Raw genomic sequence first — 16,558 nt, 5'->3', positions numbered from 1 at the left:
AAGAGTGTTGTTAAGTCAGAGGATCCAACCGGTGCTTCTAGCTGCAGGGGTTCTGTTTCAGAATGGGTGCACCTTTATTCATGTTTGGTGTGTATGCCTAGGAAATTTGTACAAATAGTCAATGGTTTGGATATGCAGACCTGCAAGCGTCTGGTGACGTTATCCTTTGACTGTGTTCCTGTGGTGTCCCAGAGGCATCAGATTTCCACTAATGTATTCCTTAAATAGATAAGTTAAAAAACAATATATTCAAATATATTCAAGTTTTTTCTCATTAAACATCTCACATTTACTTTGCTGTTAATATAGTTTCATAAAAATCATTATGTCTTCACTTAAGACGTGAGATCAGTGTGTCAACTTCCCAGTGCTTTGGCCCTGCTGTTTTCTAGAAAGTTCTTCACGTCTGCGATCAGACATGTGGCATCTGTTTGTGGTCCTTTGTATTCATTGCTGTATAAGGCTTTGTATAAGGCTTTCATTAGTAAAGATAATCAGTGAGGAAAATGTGAAATGATGTGATGGAAATGGAAAAATGTCACGAAGAAGATATGAAAGATCTTGAAGCAAAACCGGAGCAAAACAAGAACTAAATGATTTGGGTTGGAACATGACGTATGAAATAGAAATGAGAGACTGTTAACTGTAAAAACGTGTCTTTGAAATTTTATATAAGGAACTGCCGCCACTGGTCTGCCTTAGTTTTTTCAGCCCATGTGTTTGTAACATAATCTACATGCTAATTATAACTGTATTTACTCAGGCCTCAGTGTTGTTGTTTTATCTGTCACTGAGAGTATTACACTGTTGTAAATTCCTAAAAAACAACCTCCAAGGGTCACTTCACATTCCACAGCCACTCTAAGGTTGCACTTATAAATCATTAAAAAACAAACAAAGTTTGAAGGCTACATTAACCTAAAAGTGTCTGTGGGTGACGGTCACACGTTGGTGGTAATGAGGTAACACTCGAAACTACTTAGAATTTTTTCTTCCCCATCACCTCATCAGTACTTCTTCACCAGAAAAACCCCGCAGACTGCAACCACTTAATAATGTGGTGATGATGTATGCTAAACTGTTTAAGGAGTGAGCTCTTTAAACTTGAGGGATCCTCAGTGTTTGGAGAAAATTCAGATAATAGAATTTATAAAACAAAACAAAAACTTAAGTACTGATGTGTCAGACAGTAGATACTTTTATCTACATATAGTGTGATATAGTAAAAACAAGATGATGAGGTCATTGTGAAGAAACTTTCCAGCAATGACTTTCACAATTTAACATGAAGACTCTCCTTGATTCTGTTTCACACGCTGATGATGAAATTCTGCTACTAAATTAAAGGCTTCTCTCCAAACATGACTTTTGTTAGATTCACTTGTATGAGCTCTTCTAACATTTAGCCTGTGTGTTGTAAGATTTACCCAGCTTGGTTAAAACTTGTTTAAAACTTGTTTCAAGTGCCCAGTTCCCCAGACATGGATTAGCCAGAACACAAAAACTTTTTTTTTCTTTCTTTCTTTCTTTTTTTTTTTTTTACCTGGGATTAGGCTTAATCCACATCTTGGAAAGAAGCTAAAAAATAGTTTTGATGTAGAGATGAGTCATTCAATTCAATTCAAGTCATTTCAATTCAATTCTGTGTTACTTATATGCCACTTAATCACAACAACAGCGGCCTCAAGGTGCTTTATAATATCTACAGTAATAGAGAGAAAACGTCAACAATCGAACAACCCCTATGAGCAAACACCTGGTGACGGTGTAAAGGAAAAACTCTGTTTTAACAGGAAGAAAACCAGGTTAAGGGAAAGAGAAGCCATCTGCCGTGATCGGACACGGCAAGGCAGACTGTAGAAGAGAACCAGCGTTTAATAACTCCTTAGTAACAAATAATGTACCAACTATTTGGCAAGTGTAGCTGTTGTGTAGCTAACTTCTATCAGTTTGCTGAATATTAAACTAATTGAGAAGATTAAATAAACTAATTTCAAGTTACAGTGCACTAGGCTGTTAATGACACCAAACAAACCAACTTCCTTCATGAATGTTATATATAGAATTACATATATACATGTAGAAGAAATTAGCATTAAAACTGCACTTTTAGTCAACTCCACACTCTTTAAAAACATCATTAGTATAAACATTTGAGCACAGAAGCTGCAAAGACCTCAACTGTTCTTTAGCTTCATTTCTCTCTGTCATCCCATGAACATGGCGCACGTGGCAGCAGAGTAACGGCAGCTTGACCCGGTTACTCCTGGACCCCGTGGACCCACTTCCTCTCCCCCCCAGGCAGACATGTGTTCTCTGTTTGGTTTGTGTTCACTCGAAGAGGACACGAGGCTAGCGCACACCATCGCACACACTCTTGAGCATGACTATGAGCTAATGCAGACTCGACACACGCCCACAGACCTTATGTCAGGATAGGATGTGGAACCAGTGGTGTATTAATGCATTTGGTGTTTCTCAAACCTTTTTTTCTTTTTCTTTTTTCCATTGAGTGATTTCGTATTTCATCTTTTGTCCTTTATTTTTAATCACTCAATCCACACTTTAGAGGGAGACCACGTCCTAAGTGTGAGGGGAGCAGCTGTCGCCTGTCACATGCGGGTTTAAAGAGGGTGTGTGTGTCTGCATAGCAAGCAAATGGCCGCCACAGAGTCAGGGCGTGCAGAGCCACACGTCCGTTTCATCTCCGTCCAGCTGTCCTCTCTTCCTGTCTTCTTAATTTATTTGCAGGGCTGCACCTAAGAGAAATCTACACCTTAGAGAAAATGTGGCGCTAAAAATAATCGGGCAGCTTTTGTGTTTAACTTTACAATGATCTCCCATTCTCACAGCACTTGCTGCTTTAGGTTGTGTTTACATGTCCTTTCGAAGTCACGGTGTAATTTTTATGGCTCCTCTTTTTGTGACTGCTTAGTTGACGAATAAAGATGTTAAGCTGGTCGATTAACCTCGCAGCTGCCTCGTTCCCTGTGTCCATTACAGAGCCTATTTTCTATTTTCTCCTCTTTTGTTCTTAGGATACAAGTCGACTCTTATTCTCCTGTTAGTGGCAGACTCTAACTTTTGTTGTTTTTAACTTCAAAAGCAGAAACTGAAATATTTAACATACAAATAAGTCAGGATGGGGGCATATTTTATTGCTGTGTAGCTGGAAGGAGCTGAATTACTTTAAAAAGCCATAAATTAATTGCGGGGTCTCCCTTGCTGCAGCTCAAGGCCTCGACATGTGTTTACTTGTTTGTGTGTCTTCACTGCTGTTTTCCCAGGAGGGAGGAGTAGTCGACATATGGCTGTAGACGGAGGTTTTCATTGATTCTTTGATCTTCACTTTTCCCCTCTCTGTTTTTAGGTTTACTACCATTTAAAAGTAGTTCTGCTTAGAGGCTGATTCAGGTTTGCAGCCATGAGTCCTTTTTATAATGACCTGAATCATATGCAGTATTGCAGGGGCACAGTCAACGTTAATATTTCATCAGGTATTCTGGTGATTATTTCTCCACTAGTTTATCAGAAAGTTAAATAACGGAACAGCTGAATGAGTAAATTCTGTTTGCATGTGATTGATTATTCTTTGTCCAGCTCTCCTCCACGCGGTGCCCCTTCTTAGTCCTCCTGTATCTCATTAGCATTGTAAATCAGTGCAGTTGAGGAGTGCTGTCAAGGGGTCCACTCCCTCCAAAAATTTCTGCCACTAAAAGCAAAAAATGGACTAACAAGCACAGCCTCTGGGGAGCAAATGGCTCTCGTGGGCTTGACCTTAGGTACTTAATTTCATGTCTCATGTTTAATCATTAAGCCTTTGAGTGGGTGGGTCGTTTGCACGGACAGGCGCCACATTACCTGAAGGAGTCGATAATAATACATCGAAGGCTACTTAATCGATTATTTTAGTCGATGAGTGTCGCAACAAGCAAGGACAGGGAGCGGCATTAAAAGTGGGGGTGTTGATGCTTGATTTTTCTGGTCATGTTAGTGGTCTCTGGTCTGAGGAACACCCAGAGCTTCACCCTCAGAGCTGCCAGTATGAATTATCGGCTGGTCTGTTTTCTTTATTGGCCATAACTCAATTCTCTCTCTTGTTTGCAAAACTGCCCCGAGCTCTGGAGGGCATCTGGCAGCAGCAAACTCGATGTTTGTGCATGAGACTAATGATTACCCTCAATCACCAGATCTCGCCCTTCTTTCCAGAGGCAGCCTCGTGTTGCTTGTTGCTCAAAAACCCTGAAATATTGCTACATTTTTCGTCTTTAGATAGGAGAAAAATCTATTTAACATCGGACTCCACCACTCTGTTTACATGTTCATTTATGTGTTTGCATGTATGTGTGTTTTTTAACAGGTCGCAGGGGAACAGAAATATCACCCAGAATGCTTCACATGTCTGAACTGCCGATCGTTCATCGGTGATGGAGACACATACGCTCTGGTGGAGAGATCTAAACTGTACTGGTGAGCATCCGTCACTGTAAAGTTTAAACAAAAAAGCTGAGGCGCTTGCTTTATGTGTCACATCCATCATAGCCTGTGAAACTAGTACTCATGATCTTTCTCCAGTTTCATCCTCTGCCATAAGCTAATCCGCTCAGAATCTGTAGGAAAGCTCGAAAGTGTGCCATAAGCTGCTGTTGATTGACAAAATCTCAAATTTATTTCGCTTATTTCTGGCTTCAAAGGGCTTTTTGTTAACATTATGACAAACTGGTGACAACTGGCAGAAGACATGCTCATATCTGAGTGTGGTTTAAGCATGAAACAAGTCATAAAACCATTAAACTGGGAGAAGAATGCTTTTATTATCATATAAACAGTAGCTGCAGTTTGAACATCATATTGTTAGTTGCCAGCTTCCAATAGCTCCAGGGTTGCTTTAATGTTCTTGTCACAAGTTTCAGACTGTATCTATCAAAGAATATCACGAGAGAGGCGGCTAATTGTATTCTGCAGCAACATAATGACATCGCAGTGTCCATAAAGACTTAGATTCAACAAGAACAGTGAGTCTGGGGTTACATGAGAGACAGAAGACACTGAGACAGCCTAAATCTACAGAACTATGGCACCTCCCCCACAATACCTTTGAATTACTCACCTTGAGAGCTGGTGTTTTCTCAGATCATTACATTCAATGAGAGAGTCGCATGTTGCTGACTGACATGACACAGAAAGGATATCAGCAACAGCTTTACAGTTGGGGGGGGGGGGCATCACCTCATAGGTTATTAGTCACTTCATAACATTCTGACTTATCAAAGGTCAACCTGACTCAAAACAATGAGTGTACAGTGTTGTCTTGGCTGAGCCGAAGCAACATGTGACACTGTGAAAATTATTGTAATGAGAAGTTGATTTTTCATACAAACCTCACGAGGATTCCTATTATCTGTTTTATTACTGCTGTTCTCATTTTTAGAAAAATAAATAAAATAAAAATAAATTCTATTTTTAATCTCTACTTCTCTTCCTCTCTGGCTCCAGTGGTCACTGCTACTACCAGACCATCGTGACCCCGGTGTCGCTACCGGACTCGCCATGCTCACGGATCCCTCACACGGTCACACTGGTGTCCATCCCGGCCTCCGCTGATGGCAACAATGGACGCAAAGGGCGCGGTTTCTCCGTGGCAATTGACCAGCCGCTAAGCCCGACCAACGGCTACAGTCCCGAACATGGACACACCGTCAGAGTCTCCCAGTGAGCCACGTTTGTGTTTTGTGGATAAAATGAATATCGTGTTTCAGTTTGTGGAATGTAGAGCAAGTGGAAAATGAAGAGGAAAGGCGGAATGAGTTAAGAGATGCAGCATTAGGGAAGGTTAATGGTGGAGGACAAAGGATAAAGGAGGGGGATTTATAAATGGAGGCCAGAGTGATAGATGAGATTCATTTAAAATGTATAATAGAGTGGAAGGATAGTCACTGTTATTCAAATGAGCTCAGACTTATCTGCTCTCTGGACAATACTAAAAGAAAAATGTCCCTTGTGTGTACAAAGGTGTTTAAGGAGATTTCTTTTTGTTTCCAGGGTGGATGCCGACTGCATCAGCCCAGATGTGAAAAATTCCATTCACGTTGGAGACCGGATCTTAGAAATTAATGGGACGCCCATTCACAACGTTCCTCTGGATGAGGTATTCATCACTATTTTTATGTGTTTGCTGCTAAAAGATGATGCTTTAGTTTCACTCAGGCGGTTCTCTGTGTTCCTATTGTTTTGGAGGAAAATGGGATGATATCCATCTTCAGCTTTTGAGGATTTCCAGTGGCAAGATGAGACTTAATAATATAACCAGCTGTTTAAATAAATAAATGTTTCAGTAAATTCATAAGGGAAGTTACTGAAACATGAGTGCTTCATCTAACCCTGAACTTATAAGCAAATCCAACCAGAGCACTTCAATGAGCCGATATATCCTTTTAAGTTTTGAAATGCATTAGTGCCGTTCACTTTTTGATCTGACCATCCTGTCTGATCTGTCTCTTCTTCTCCAGATTGACCTGCTGATCCAGGAAACGAGCCGGCTGCTGCAGCTCACCATCGAACACGACCCTCACAGCCAGTCGGGACAGGAGGGAGGCTCCTCGGAGGCTGAGGACCAGGTGGACGGTCCGTTGTCCACCCCACTGTCAGAAGGGCCCAGCCCCATCCTACCCATCACCCAGCCCCCCAATCCAGACATCAGCAACCTGAAATCCCGCATCATCACGTAAGACATCAATGCAGCAGCTAATATACTTTTATCACAGTTTGCTACAAAGAGTTAAATGTATGTTCTCATCTTCCCATTAATAAAGTGTGAACACCTTCCTTCATGAAAAGGTTGATTTCTTTGTTTTCCTCTCTTTTAGGCGAAGTTACAGCACTGATAAGTCGCCTGGATCCAGCAATGCCGCGTCACCAATCTCCCAGAGGAAGGACATCAATCGGTCTGAGTCACTTCGGGTCGTCTCAAACCGGACTCACCGTATCTTCCGCCCATCTGACCTCATCCACGGAGAAGTGCTGGGGAAGGGATGCTTTGGACAAGCCATAAAGGTAGATTTGAGTTGGCAGAGACTCCTTAGACTCATTAGTTGCATGCTACATTGTAAATGTATCATTCAACGAGTCATACTGAAAAAAATCCAGAAGGGGGAAGCATTGAGATGAAAGAAGTGTATAGTGGAAGGCGGATGGAATGACTGGGGATTTATCACATCAGGGAATTTTTCTTTTTTAAGTTTTGTCTCTTAACATTGCTTCAGTCAGTGTTGCTTAACTTGATTTGTGCATTGTGTCTTGTTAAAGGTGACACACAGAGAGACGGGTGAGGTGATGGTGATGAAAGAGCTGATCCGCTTTGATGACGAGACTCAAAAAACATTCCTCAAAGAGGTGAGTGGAGACAGACAATCTCAGAGACTTCAGACTGTGAATGAAACATAACACAGAGCAGCTTGTGCACCAAAGTTATTGTTGTTTTTTCTTTTATAAGCCAAAACTAAAGATTGTAGTTAAAGTGAGACATTCCTGAATGTAGGAAAGGGGTAAATGAAAAAGGCAGACGTCTCACACCTGAAGAGAAAATGAAATTAAAAAGGCATAAACTCCCCTTTGAAATAATATCAGTTCACTATGCTCACATAGTCCTGTCTCCCAAAAATGATGGCTGGGCAGATTTTATTTTACCGCCCACATTAAACTTTATCTCTCTGCCGACCTCCCTAAAGAGAGCCGATAGCAGAGGATGACTCAGGTTCAGATTTCTGTGAGGCTTTTTGGGGTTTGAAGATCTGAATCACTCCTCGTGTTCCTGTTTGGCGCTAGATTAGCCTCATTCATCCAGTTAACTGCCTCCTAAATGGGATGTTTGAAGCTCAGAAAAATGGTTCCACTTTAGTTGTGGATTATGAGTGGGTATTTAGCTTTATTATTGGGTTGAAACAGTGAGGAGTCTTGTAATTAGAAAAGTGAGTAAAGAGATTCGCTGTAAAATGAGCCCCAGTCACAGCTAAGCAATGATTATTACTCGTGCTGGCTGCTTGTTTGTAGGTGGCCCAAGTCTTAAATTACTGAGTCTTGTGTAATCCTCATCGGTGAAGATTAGAAAAGAAGGAGGCAAACATTTCAGATGTCATGTGTAACAGTGGCGTGCTGCCTCCTCCATGTGACTTTAGTTTTACCAGTAGTGTAGTCACATTTGTAAAGTAGCAGAAGTAATTGCAAAAATATTAACACTGACTGTCATAATTTGTTCAGGTGATAGTTTTGTACTGTGAATATTTAAGATCCCTTACAGCTGCTGTGGACTTTTCCCAGAGATGTGTGAAAATAAATAATTATTTGTGTCTTTAAGGTGAAAGTCATGCGATGCCTGGATCACCCCAATGTGCTCAAGTTCATCGGAGTCCTCTACAAAGACAAGAGACTCAACTTCATCGCAGAGTACATCAAAGGAGGCACTTTGCGGGAAATCATCAAGAAAATGGTAAACAAATGGGGGGGTGTTTGTTTCCTATATGGAATTCCAATGCACAGACTAGCATGGTTATTATTAATAAGGATAATAATAAAAATAAAGAAGAAGGGATTCATCACTTTATACCAGTATGTTACATTAAGTTGTGTGTTTTGGTTTTTCCTATAGGACTCAAACTATCCCTGGAACCAGCGGGTCAGTTTTGCTAAGGACATCGCTGCTGGGATGGTGAGTGTATATACTGTTAATACACTCTGGAAAACAAACCAAGGTTTTTCTGCATGGAGAAAGTGGTTTAGATCATTATTATTGTTTTGCCACTGCATACACAAAAACACAGAACACGACACTGCCAGACTCTAAAACATACAGAGGGAAGTGAAGATGGTGCGGTTGTATTGTCAATAACAAAACATAACCAAGATCATAACCTTATAAATAAAAATCAAATCCTGTTGAGCCAAGAGAAAAGTAGAGATCAGTGGTTGTGAGAGATAACCACCGCTTCCTGTTAGATGCACTCTGAATATCTGCTGTACACATACTTTTTGCTTTAGTCTTGCTGTTGTCTCCCTCTAGTGGTCATGTTTGTGAGCTACAACACTTGTGAGGTACTTTTCTTACTATAAAGGTTAAATCGGAGCATAAATTCCTGCAGGATAAGAACACAGGTTCTCTGGATTCCCCCCCAGATAGCTGTACAGTGATGCATATCAAGCATGACTGTGTTATTGTATATTCAGCAAGAGCTTTTTGAAATAAACCCAGACAGTATTGTTCGACTTGGCAGTGTTCTACTTACAGATTATCAAAAGACTGTTTATTTATTTTTATTCTTCCTGCCTTTCCTTCCTCTCCTATCTGTCTGTCATTCAGGCATATCTGCACTCCATGAACATTATTCACCGGGACCTGAACTCTCACAACTGTCTAGTCCGAGAGGTAAGAACTTGTCTTCCTGTACACTTTTGTGTTTGTGCCGACATACCTCTGCACATACAGCATGTTTTCTTTAAGGATTTAGGACGGCGCACCTGCCATTCGCTCATACAAAAACAAAAAAGGCCTTTGTTCGCAGTTGCTATGGGAGACTAAGACGACTTAAAAAACACTCCACACAAGAAGCTTAAAGCAGAAACATTCAGCTTGCCGGACCTAAACAAGGGGAGTGCTGAACACGTGTCACATGACAACAAAATGTTTGCCTGACAGCCTGGAGATTAATTTTAAGCTCACTAGCGAAGCTTAAAGCTGATTCACCACAGATATATCCCTGAACACTATGTCTGTCTTTTTTTCAGAAGTGATGATGTTGATAGTGAAAAGAGTGAATCCAGAACTAGTAACTAGCAGGTTGACGCTTTTTTCAGACAGTGTTTCCCTCAAGCTGTAAAGCGAATGAACTAAATATGCCCATTTCCTTTATGAAAAATGAACAAGTCATTAAACCTGTCAGCCTGTGGTCTCACACACAAGCTGTTCCCTGCTCCCAGCAAGTGATTTCATTGCATCTGACATCATTTTATACTGTGAATGTCGTTAATGTGAATACTTTGTGTAGTAAAAATCACATTTAGTGACTTTTGGTGAGTATGCTTGTTGCATAAAAATAAAATGTTTTGGCATATTTCACTTTAAAGAACAACACAGTGGTGGTGGCAGACTTCGGGCTGGCTCGACTCATGGTGGACGACAAGAACGGGGAAAAGCTGACGCAGGGAAAGCTGTCTGGCATCAAGAGGCCCGACCGCCGGAAGAGATACACGGTGGTGGGAAACCCCTACTGGATGGCTCCAGAGATGATCCATGGTATGAACTACAGGAAGTGATCCATGTCCTTGCTTACCTGTGCTAATCACAAATATTTTATTGAGTATGAGATCACCAAAAATATTTTGTCTTTTTCCATCGCAGGGAAGAGCTACGATGAGAGAGTAGACATCTTTTCCTTTGGTATCATGCTCTGCGAGGTAAGCTATCCATCAGCTGCTCTGGATATTTTGAATTCCTGAAGTTATATTTTTTTCATGAATAAACCCGGAGATCTCAAATGTCTTCAGGGCCTCCAGATGATAAAACCAGTCTAAGGTGTTATTCTGTAATTAGAGGAAAAAGTTAACACTGTCAAACCTTGAATTTAGCCTCATATGAAACACACCATTACATTTTATGAGGGGAACAGTCTTCCTTCTCCCAAACTCCACATTTCTTAGAGGGGGAAAACTGCTTTCCGACTGAGCATCCAGCGCCACAGTGATGAAGGCTTGCAGCCTGGCCACACACCATCCACATAATTTGGGCCCAACAGTGTAGGAGCTCCAGTATGAGTTCTCCAGATGAACGTTATTATCCAGAGAACATTACAGGGATTAGAGGGCAGGAAAGCAAAGAAGTCTTCATGTGGCTGCTGACGGGCACACAAATGATAGTTGTGGTCTGCTGGCACCATGAGCTTCTGTTTGGGGGGTTTGCTGGTTTTCAGCTGGAGGGCTGACCAAGACTGGGGGAGACTTCTGACACTTTGATCTTTAACTCTTTTTGCTCTTTCTTGCTCTTTCCAGGTCATTGGCAGGGTGAATGCTGACCCCGACTACCTCCCCAGAGCGACGGACTTTGGACTGAACATCTCGGGTTTCCTGGAGCACTACTGTCCCACCAACTGTCCCCGCGCCTTCTTCCCCATGGCTGCTGTGTGCTGTGACCTCGATGCAGACAAACGGTCAGACACCGGATTCATTTTGACATGTAACCTAAAGGGACAGTTCACCAAGAGTTGGATTATCACAGGAGCCAGCTTTTTATTTAAAGAGGTTTTTCTGATACTAACCAACCAAAAAAAACTATTTTCTCGATCCTTTGAAACTGGCCTAAACTTCCAATTCTAACAACTTTGGTTAATTCAGCACATTAAAAGGATTAAACAAGCATAAATCCTTCACTGTGTTGTATGACTAACTCAAGTAAATGCCCGTCAGGTACCTGGATTTTTCAATTCTGAGCAAAAAAATCAAGTTTTATTGTGTTTTGAGGTGAACTGTCCCTTTAATTTATAACAAAAGAACTTGATAAATACAAATAAATTGGAGAGGTTTACAAACTGTGGTGTCCGTCTGCTTTCTTAATACACAGGCCTGCTTTCTCGAAACTGGAGGAGTGGCTGGAGAACCTAAAGATGCACTTGGACATCGGTCTGCCCCTGATGTCCGAAGTGGATCAGCTGCACAAGGCCTTCTGGGAGCACCACAGCATAACACGTCCTGAGAACGGCCTGCACACCCACCCCGAGCAGCCAGAGTAGACCCGAGCAAAACAGGGACAAGTGGGACGTTATCAGTAACCCCCACAGGGGTGGCGACCACCTTGCCTGGATTGGCGCAGCGGGCGGAGGAGTCATGTAAATACCCCTCCGTGTTTGCGGGAGCAGACTGGCTCAGGCTCAGTAAATAGACTCAGGGGGAAAAATGTCAAACTGAGAAAGCCACCTGCGCACACATATTGACTTTCAAAGTAAAATCAAGAGACATTAATTAGAATTGCTTGATTCTGCTGCACCTGAAGCTACAATGGAGCACATCATATGCAATCAGACCCGACTTTCAAATCACAAATCAGCTCTCGAATCATGTAGATTTAACTTTAGAGGTCATACCAGGTCAAGAATACTTGCTGTACTATTGTAGTGTGTATGTTCATGTGGAAATATAATCCCCCCGCCCCCACCCCTAAAAACAATGCATACAGCAGACCTTCACTTTAGGCATCTACAGAATATATTGTGCAGTAGGTGTTTGCAGGTTTGGTTTTGCTTTCTGTTTGGACGTCAAAGAAGAGGGAGTGTGAGTGTGTGTGTATGTCTGTGTGTGTCGTTTAGAGGTTTAGATCGACTCATGAAGCAAACCCTTTCAAGCTTTAAATAGTTCACAGAAGAGCGCATGACTGTAAATAATGCTGTCAGGGCAAATCCTGGTTCTTCGTGTCCCTCTGACCTCATTTGGTCACAAACCACTAATCTACTTGTGTTGCTGCCCCTCTCCCCTATTTCTTGTGTAGCACTGACTTTCACATGGAGGTACACGCACCCCTTTTTGGCCTAGATTTGGTACGTTGTCTCTCAGTTTTAAGAGCCGTTGGCATATCTCATCCGCACCGACATTTAAAGACTTAGCAGTGTACATAACCTATGACAATGTAAATGTTTTAAATATAGTAAATGTACAGACATATTTTATATACGTACGTGACATTGCCATATTTTTATTGGCCGACCAGAAATGGAGAGTAGAGGTTTGACTGCAGTTAAAAAGGCACAGCCGAAAGGTTTTTTTCTTCCCCCCCTCTTCTCTTTCTACATTTCCACCACTGTGGCAGGTTTGGGGCTTTTACTGTTCGACGTATGTGCAATCTTAATCCCTAAAACGTTATTTTAAACCCCGTAAATGTTACATTTTCGTCTTTTCTCTCTATCCGAAAAAGCAGCAGTCAACCTGCGAGCTTTTGTGTCGCCACAGATGTCCGCTGGAATAAACGTTAAAATAATACTGGATCAATCTAATCGCATCAAATGGCTTTAAACTAGCTGAAACTCTAAGACTACTACAATTATATGTGGTTTTGAGAGCAATCAAGCAGTTCTTAAGGGTTCCCTCTTCTCTCGTGTACTGTACAGTAGTTAAGGTACTGCCTCATTACGTCAGCTGTCTGTCTCACACCTCTGTCTCTTGTTTACATGTAAACGCTGGCTGTAAATATCACTGTATTCCTTCCATTGTCTGTGTGCATCCTCAGAAATAATCTCCTTTGCACCTTCTAACATGAGACATTTATATCTGTTTGTTTGTTTGTTTGTTTTTTTAATCCTGCTGATGTTTTCACAAGCTGCATGATATTCTTGCTAGGTCTGCTCAGCTTCTGAACAGAGTTATTTTTGTCTTTATTTGAGATTTTAAAAAAAAAATTATAAAAGAAAGACAAAAAGTGTAAACAGAGTAAGCCGGGGTTTTAAAAAAAGGAAAAAACAAAACACAGCATCCCTCTCTCTCTTTTTGTTTTTAATAGCTATATACCCACTGAAATCTTTTTGTACACATTTGAGTACTTTGATTTGCACTATATAACCAAGTGGCTATTTAAAGCCACGTTTGTTAATTTTTCTCTCTTGGGCTACTTGTGATAAGGAAATAATGTCAGTTCAGGTTGAAATATGAATGCAAGACACTGATAGAGCCTTTTAACTATAAAAAATGGGATCCGGGAAATTCATCCTCTCGATAGCAAACTGTACCGTGTTTGGAGCGTGCTTCTGATTTATTATGAAGATGCATTTACACGGTTAAACTTTAAATACTGTCTTTTGGCAGCAGATTCGTCAACCCCTCCTCTCATATATCTGAGGTAATATTGCTAATAGTTTCGTTTCAGCACCACTTTTTCTACCTAAATAAAGCTAAAGTTTCCAAGCTTTTGCTACCGTGAGGATGAGATGTCCCGGCTCTGCCTGCTGCCTACAGACCAGTCCTTTGCGAATGATGTTCTGTGTTGTTTCTGACTGCTTGTTCCATGTATGACGCCCACAGAGGATGCAACCACTGCTGGTCTTTCTGACAATAGAACACTTCCTCACCTTTTCATTGTACTCTTTTTGGCTCAGGGCCGTAATATTCTGGAGCTTTTTCTTGATTCAGTTAATCCAGCAGCTTTGCAGAAAACCGCTCCTCAGCACCGACACTGAGAAAACATGTAAACTATGTCAGTATGTACGCTCGTAACACAAATACGCTTCTGTAAAGTGAGCTCCTCCCAGTTTATGTGTTCGTCCGTGGGCAAATTTTCTTTCTCCATCCCTGTCTGAGCCATGTTGAGCATGTTAGGCGTGTCTGTGAGGAAGTGTTGATGATCGCCGAGAATGTCGCCGCAGCACTTCTTTGCAAAGGATCGTTACCTCTGAACAATGCTGTGCCTTTGTTGTAAGCTAGCCTTGCCAACGATTTGAAACCATGAACTGATTTCCCTTTTTTTAATGTATCATAAGTGCAAGCCTGATTCAAGTGGGTTGATTATCGTTGCTGAAACCACGTTGTATGAGATTTCATCTTGTTCTGTAACGTATTTATATTTTCCAGATCTCCATTGTTAGTTTTGATATTTTGATATTTCTTTTTTGTCTTATTTAATTTTTTTCTTTCTTTCTTTCTTTCTTTTTTTTTTTTACACAAGCTGTGAAAACAATTCTGCACTTTAATCCTGAACGTTTAGACTCTGAGGAGGCAACTTTTTTTTTTCCATTTTGTCACAGCTACAAATAAAACTGTTGCTCCTTAAAATAAACCAGGTGTCTGTTCTTCTTACACAATACTATGCAACAGTCTGGAGGCAGCCTTTGTTTCTTTATATGGTGCGAGGAAAATGGGAAATGTTTGCAGCAGTTTAATGAAATATGCAGACATGCATAGAAATACTGTATATAAGGCAACAACAGAGATCCAAGCTTGAAAGTCAATATTTGTCTTGACCACTTTTATTCTCCAACACGGCATGAACAAGCAGCTTTCTTGTCATTTGTTTAAGCAGTCTTCAGGAATAGTTCTGGTTCCTCTGAAGTGATGTATATAAAAAATGATGTGTCACTTAAGGCTTTTGTGCAGTATTATATCTATATTCACTCTGCGATTAACCTCCTTCCACTACTGAAGCACCAGTGAGCTCTAAATATGGTTGTTCCGATGACATGCGCTTATCTCGGAGAGCAGTATCAGCACTAGCTGCAGAGAAACTGTGTGGGCAACATTAAAGTGATAAAAATAGTGCTTGTTTCAACTTGGGATGATGAGGGGAATGAGTATTTTTAAAAAGTGTTTACAAAGCAACCACCAGATGTCACCATGTGTCTCTTATTATATCCGCTCATCATTTAGATTCATTTACAGTTAGCAGTATACACCTGTCACTACTACTGTTAAAAACAATAAACAAACACAGCACGAGTGGAAGACATGTTTACAGCTTTTTCTTAAATTAAAGCGCACAGTTTAAAGATAATTGTATTAAATCAGAAACAGTCCAGCTAAAAGCAAATCTACTCTTGTAGTACTGCTGAAGTCTTATTATTTAAGCATGAATTTCAGTGTTGAGTTGTGGAGGTGCAGTTTTCAGATTCTAAAATGAGAGTATGTAAGTAAGAAATTAGTGAGAAATGCAGTTATCACAGCTTCAACGAGGTGTCACCCTCAAGTGTGTTGCTTTGTCACATCAACACTTTTCACAGATCTTCAGCTGACTCCAATCTGAGACGATACAAACTGCAGATCTTCATGTCTGAGAACCATGAAAGAGTTGAAGTTGTATCCTGCTTTATTCCCTTACTTGGAGTCACGGTTTTCATTTTTAATTATAAAGAGAAGATTCACAGTCAGATTCTTAAGTGGTCTAACGGGCTGATTAGTGTACATCAAACAGTTGCAAGGGTTGGATGTGCAGAACAAAGTTTAAAAACAGCTTTACTCCAGCAGCCATCACTCAGATGAACAAATTGTAGCCTTTTTACTTTGTGGGTTACTGAATGCTCAAAATGATTTAGTTCTTTTTTCAATCTTTTTGTACTATGCTTATGTTGTCTGCTGTGTGTTGAAACTGTGCATGTGAGGATTGATGACTCAGGATTACAGAACAAATCTACTTATGGATACAAATAAAGTAACCTGAACCTGTTTATACATCAAAATCAATTAATTATAGATTGGCACTAACTAATAAATACACATGTAAAAGCTCAAATTTTAGGCTGGTTAGACGAATGTTTCAGCCTAAGCTGGCAAAGCATCTTATGGGTGGAAACAGCATCTAGCTACTGAAAATAATAATATTTAAAATAAGTAAATTTCCCCCCCAAATTTAAGTGCAATATTTTGGTGAACATCTTGAATCAAAGCCGGATGTCTACACTTCAATCACATCATGTCAAATATTTTGCGAAACTGAACCGCGTCACCGTCATATGTTTACAATACTTTTGTTCGATTGTAGAATTTTGATAGACGGAAATGACCCCCAACTAATCACCGCCTCCTCCCTCAAAAAGAAATACTA

General features: G+C 40.7%; 1 protein-coding gene across 3 annotated transcripts in view; it reads left to right on the top strand.

Moving 5' to 3' along the window:
- The window catches only part of limk1a (LIM domain kinase 1a), a 53,972-nt gene extending 39,172 nt beyond the window's left edge, over positions 1-14,800 (top strand). For all 3 annotated transcript variants that reach the window (XM_085243340.1, XM_085243341.1, XM_085243342.1), the window contains 13 exons: positions 4,361-4,470; positions 5,497-5,712; positions 6,043-6,148; positions 6,510-6,724; positions 6,867-7,053; positions 7,306-7,392; positions 8,354-8,485; positions 8,645-8,704; positions 9,353-9,418; positions 10,117-10,285; positions 10,391-10,446; positions 11,038-11,195; positions 11,606-14,800. In XM_085243340.1, coding sequence (XP_085099466.1) covers positions 4,361-4,470; positions 5,497-5,712; positions 6,043-6,148; positions 6,510-6,724; positions 6,867-7,053; positions 7,306-7,392; positions 8,354-8,485; positions 8,645-8,704; positions 9,353-9,418; positions 10,117-10,285; positions 10,391-10,446; positions 11,038-11,195; positions 11,606-11,774 — 1,731 coding nt within the window. In that variant the 3' untranslated portion in view covers positions 11,775-14,800. The remainder of the gene's footprint in view (positions 1-4,360; positions 4,471-5,496; positions 5,713-6,042; positions 6,149-6,509; positions 6,725-6,866; positions 7,054-7,305; positions 7,393-8,353; positions 8,486-8,644; positions 8,705-9,352; positions 9,419-10,116; positions 10,286-10,390; positions 10,447-11,037; positions 11,196-11,605) is intronic.
- Positions 14,801-16,558: the final 1,758 nt, after the last annotated feature.

The sequence above is a fragment of the Mchenga conophoros genome, linkage group LG14, assembly GCF_057382185.1.
Source record: "Mchenga conophoros isolate Kocher_MC1m ecotype Shallow Benthic linkage group LG14, M_conophoros_male_GT1.1, whole genome shotgun sequence".
NCBI lineage: Eukaryota > Metazoa > Chordata > Actinopteri > Cichliformes > Cichlidae > Mchenga > Mchenga conophoros.
The sequence above is the reverse complement of the archived record's forward strand: the minus strand, read 5'-3'. Positions and strand labels throughout refer to the sequence as shown.